General features: G+C 35.6%; 1 protein-coding gene across 1 annotated transcript in view; it reads right to left on the reverse strand.

Annotated features, from left to right (window-relative positions):
* The window catches only part of LOC140336113 (myosin-4-like), a 10660-nt gene extending 8109 nt beyond the window's left edge, over positions 1-2551 (reverse strand). Inside the window, 10 exon segments of the mRNA XM_072419168.1 lie at positions 36-154; positions 246-384; positions 501-604; positions 769-867; positions 950-1013; positions 1105-1197; positions 1432-1574; positions 1659-1815; positions 2127-2270; positions 2351-2551. Coding sequence (XP_072275269.1) covers positions 36-154; positions 246-384; positions 501-604; positions 769-867; positions 950-1013; positions 1105-1197; positions 1432-1574; positions 1659-1815; positions 2127-2270; positions 2351-2551 — 1263 coding nt within the window.
* Positions 2552-5309: the final 2758 nt, after the last annotated feature.

The raw sequence follows: 5309 nt of genomic DNA on the forward strand, positions 1-5309 counted from the left end.
TTTTTTATTTGTTTGTTTAATTTTCTTTATCATACCTGTGGCACAGTTTGTCCCTTGGTGACAAACTCATTGCCAACTTTTACTCTTGGGTAGCACAAAGCCTTCAGCAAATCAGCGGAGTTCAGACCCATCAAATAAGCGATCTTGTCAGCCACTGGAGGTAAGATATACATGATACAAAAACATTAACCCTTTATATGGAAAGTCTACATATCCTAGGTAAAAAGTAAAAGTATTTGTCATACCTTCACTTCCCTCAGGTTCAGCCTGCTCCTCCCTCTGCTTCTGCTTGAACTTCATGTTTCCGTGATGCATGACAGCACCAGTTAACTTGTAAATGCCGACCTTTTCATCAGCATTGAATCCCAAGATGTCAATGGCAGTCTGTTTTAGGAAGCAGAATTTGGTTCTTTTAATACATACAGTTTATCCTGCTTTAAAATGAAGGAAAACTGATTTAAAAAGTGTTTTTTTTTTTGCGGAAGATTTCAACTACTTACATCAGTGGCAATAAACTCCTCTTCATCATCAATACTCTTAACAGCAATCTCACCCTGGCTGATAGAGGGGTAATCGTATGGATTGGTGGTCAATAGAAGCATCTCTAAAAACAAACAAACCCAAATAATACATTAATATTAAAAGAAAAAGCTATGGTTAAAAGATATATTAAACACGATAAGTGCTATAAAACAGACTGAAATGTTTTTAAAAAGGGATAGGTATCTGCACTCCTTGTACAGGAATAAAGAACAACTTATCGCTTACCAACAATCTCTGGTTTCTTGTTTGTCAAGATCTGGTAGAAGATGTGGTAGCTTCTTTCAGCTGAAAGCTGGAATGTTACTCTGGACTTTTCCAGCAGATCTGTAAAATTACACAGTAACAGTTATTGAACAAATGTGAGAAACACCAAAAAAAGAAAGAACTTGAAGGATCGGGTTCTTACATGTTTCAATATCAGCTGATGCCAGTTTCCCAGTTGTACCAAAGTGGATTCTGATGAATTTACCCTAAACGTGACATGAAAAGATTATAAAGCTATTTCCAATAATATAAGAACGTTGAGTGACTGATGACCAGATATGTTTCACATGTACTTACAAAACGAGAGGAGTTGTCATTCCTCACAGTCTTGGCATTACCAAAGGCTTCCAGCAAAGGGTTAGCTTGGATGATTTGATCTTCCAGATTACCCTGAAAAAATGCAGATAGATTTTTGCATTATATATTCTGTACAGGTGTTTTCTTAGCAAAAACAGTAGGCTAGAGTTTGGCTACTACATACATTTTGAAATAAACCTACAATATTGATTTAATATATAATAATGTATTTATTAAAAATGGTTGGATACATATTCTAGTAGCTGTTGATAGGCAGTATGGATTGCAATAAGTTTTATAAATATTTGGATTTCAGCTATATTTTACCTTCATGCTGTTGCTGGACTCCTTCTTCTTCCCAGAGTCACCAATAGCTGCAATTGTTGCAAAATACTGGATGACACGCTTGGTGTTGACAGTCTTTCCGGCACCAGATTCTCCAGTGATCAGGACAGACTGATTTTCACGATCTGTCAAATACAAATGTGAATAAAACCATGTACATGACTACTGAACATATCCAACAAACATTCAGAAAAGAACAAGTCTGTTACCTGTAAGCATAGACTGATAAGCGTTATCAGAGATGGAGAAGATGTGTGGTGGGGCTTCCATACGCTTCTTTCCTCTGTAGCCAGCAACCACCTCAGGGTTGTACACTGGCAGCCACTTGTAGGGGTTCACAGTGACTCAGAAGAGCCCAGAGTATGTCTGTAATGTATTCAGACTTGTAAGTTAACAAACTTCAAAAGTGTTGTAGAATATGAATAGTATTTATACAATCATTTTTGGATCCCAAAGCTATGATCTTTTTATTTGAAGTTTACTCCACTGTTAGAACTATTAGGTAAGTCAAAGCAGACTTTTATTTTTTTATATTTATATTAGGAATACAGTCCTTAAGTTAGCATTAAGGGTAAAATATATTTATAAGAATCTAGTGACATAAGTATGTGAATTTGCATTCTTTACACAAAATAAACTTCCCTGGACACTTTTATTAAACATTTAGTAGAACTTACGTAGATCATCCAGGCTGCGTAACGCTCTTTGAGGTTATACAACACAGAAGCTTCATTCAGGTGAGTCAACATTGCCATATCTTCAATTTTATCGAACTTTGGAGGATTCTGGGGGTAAACTTGGCTTTCTTTGACTGTTACAGTCTGAAATGTTAACAAACATCATTTAGAATGTGCAACTTCTAAACCAGTGCATTGTATACAAAATAAACTCAGATCATTACCCTCCCATCGTCTGTCTTGACTGTGATTTTTCCAGCTTCGCGAGCGGTGACTAAACCTTTTACGTAGAGTTCCTTTGCGTCATCCACGAAGCAGGTGTTTTTGGCATCAAAAGGTTTGTTCTGAGCCTCCAATCTTTCCTTATCAGTTTTACGAAGGTACGGTGCAGCCGCACCAAAAACTGCCATATCTCCGTCACCCATGGTTTCTGCTTGCTAAAACATTAAAATTTAAAGTGACCATATTTTTTTAAAGACCAAAACACACACATCAAACATGTCCTCTCATACACAGTCAAACCCTCACACTAAATTTTTTACATACAATTTAGCATGACATAGGTATTTAATGGGCCTACTTACTCCATTTATTAAAATCAAAGTCAAATCATTTTTTTTAAGTTTTAGATTAGTTAAGGGTTGAAAACCCCATACATTTAGATTTTGTGTCCCATCCATTCTTATCAGTGTCCCACTATGGATACTTCCCATCCAGATAATAATGGCCAACATGACATAAAAAAAAGTCGAAATCTCTCCATCAGAGACGCTCATAGTGGTAAAACTTGATTTAGGACCTAAACCCTCTCTTCTTTAGGCAAAATATATTTGTCTACATCCAAAGTGCTGCAATACAAGGGGACTGCCATTGTCTAAACATGGAACAGCATTTGGATCAATGTGAGGCAAAGTGTGAAAGAGCAGACAGAGCCCTTTGGTACACTCTTTTAGAACAATAGTTTAGGAATAATTAGATGAAATTAGAAATGCACTCTAATCACTCATTGAAGCATTTCACGTAAATTAGATCTACATATTGCCTAAGCACAGCTTGTGCATCAAATCATCAACAATGATTCTTCAGTCTACAGTTTATCATATTTTCCTTAATTTTCTGAAAAGTTTAATAATGTAACTCTATGAAAATAAACAAATATTTTTAAAATGGGCCGCCATTAAAAAAAAAAGTGGAAAATATGATCAACAGTTCAGTAATGCCCAGCTATGTCCCCATCACCTTTCTCCAATAAACTGTAAAAATGGTACCCTTCAGCTGACTACAAACATTTTATCGCAGGAAACTATCTTTCATGATCTTTTCCAGGGACAGGGAGTGACAGATGAACAAAGCTGTACACCCAGCACCTGTTCTGTTCCCAATCAGTCTTTCATGGATCCATCTTGACAAATGCATGAACAACATCCGGAAACCACTGTACACTTCCGATTCTCACCTGACAAGCAGGCCCCCGCGATATTGATTAAATTAACTAGCCTTAAACATAAGATGATAGATTGATTATCATATTTCCCTGGTGCTTAGAAAACACCACAGGCTACTAGGGAATATAGTGTTCAGACAAGTTAAAATACTTTGTTTAATCTCAATTGTTCTGTTCAGAGAAGCAAGCTCTAATCTGTCACATAAACAGGAACATTCGGTCCAGCCAAAGGTTCCCATTTAGATTAAGGAGAGGAGCAGGTAAAATGCACACAGATACATCTCAATGCCAGATGATCATTTGTCTGCATGCCAAATTGCCCCTATTTCCTATGAACAGTTTAAGGATCTTTAGGAACCGCTTGGTATTTTAGAATGAAAAAGGAAGCCCTAGTATTAGTTGCTGCCTTATATACAGTTAGTAACAAAAGCTAATCATATAATCTGACATAATGAGCCTGATTTTTTAAAACTCTCCAAGGCTGGAGAGAATACACTTTGATCAGTGAAGCTGGGTGATCCAGAAAACCTGCAATGGATCTGGTCCAGGATTCAAAACATTTGCTAGCAAATAGCAAATGATTTAAAGAAATCCATTCCAGGTTTTCTGGATCACTCAGCTTCACTGAAGAAAGTGTATTCTCTCCAGCCTTGGAGTGCTTTCATAAATCAGGGCCTTAATGTCAAAGCAACAAATAAATATTTCTATTACGCATGCAATTATTTTACCATCTAAAACCTAAAATACTTACATTTTATTTCAGACAATGATGAAAAATATTTCGACTAGCCCCCTGAAAATGAAATAATGAGAAAGGCTGAGTACTTCTGAGATCATTGTAAATCTAATTACTATAAAACTATTTTACTGTCTTGTCCAGTCCAGTAATTTACAAATGTGTCTAAAAATGAAACTATTTTTTGTCATTAATTATTCAAGAATAGCATTCAAAATGTACAAATATTGTACATAAATATGATATATGAAGTCAGATAAATAAAATATAGGTAGGCAAAAAGTTATTTAAGTAAATATAAAGTAAAGATGTTAAAATCCAATGCTTGTCAATTCTAAAGAGAAAATATTGATTAGGATAAAAGAAGTTCCCTGTATTTAAGTAAGTCTGATAAAGTCAGTCTGTTATGAGTTCCCCATGACGAGGTCTGGTCAGTGATGCTCAGTACTTACCACCAGCAGATGTAACTAAGTGTGGAGCCCCAGCAGGCTTATATAGCGTTGTTCTTTGCCTACTCAGCTGTCTCCAGATAAGGAATGCTCTTCATATTTCCTTAAGTGAGCAGCAACTCCCAATTGTAGGCTCATCCTGGGTAAAAATAACCAGCATAATTGAGCCTGGGGTCCTGTGCATCTGTTCTTGTCTCATATGGACAGCTTGCCACCAGACTCGGATATATTGAATTCAGCCACTATACAAAATGTGAGCAATAATGTGTCCGTAGATAATTGTATACATGTCAACATGGATACTGGCCTACAGATATTCAATTTTTATTCTCAAATGTACTGAGTGAGAGAAACCTTAGCTAGTTATAAAACTATAATATTATAAAAATATATTAACATATAATATGTTATAGAACTATCAGCAGAATAGGTTTGTAGAAGGATTTATACGCCTTAAAATAACTCTGTACATGAATGAATAAAATTCAAATAAGAAAGAAAACTTAACATTTTAGAAATGCTGTTTTTCTGCAAAAATTGTAACTAATAATAAT

This window comes from Pyxicephalus adspersus, chromosome 7 (assembly GCF_032062135.1).
Source record: "Pyxicephalus adspersus chromosome 7, UCB_Pads_2.0, whole genome shotgun sequence".
NCBI classification, from domain to species: domain Eukaryota; kingdom Metazoa; phylum Chordata; class Amphibia; order Anura; family Pyxicephalidae; genus Pyxicephalus; species Pyxicephalus adspersus.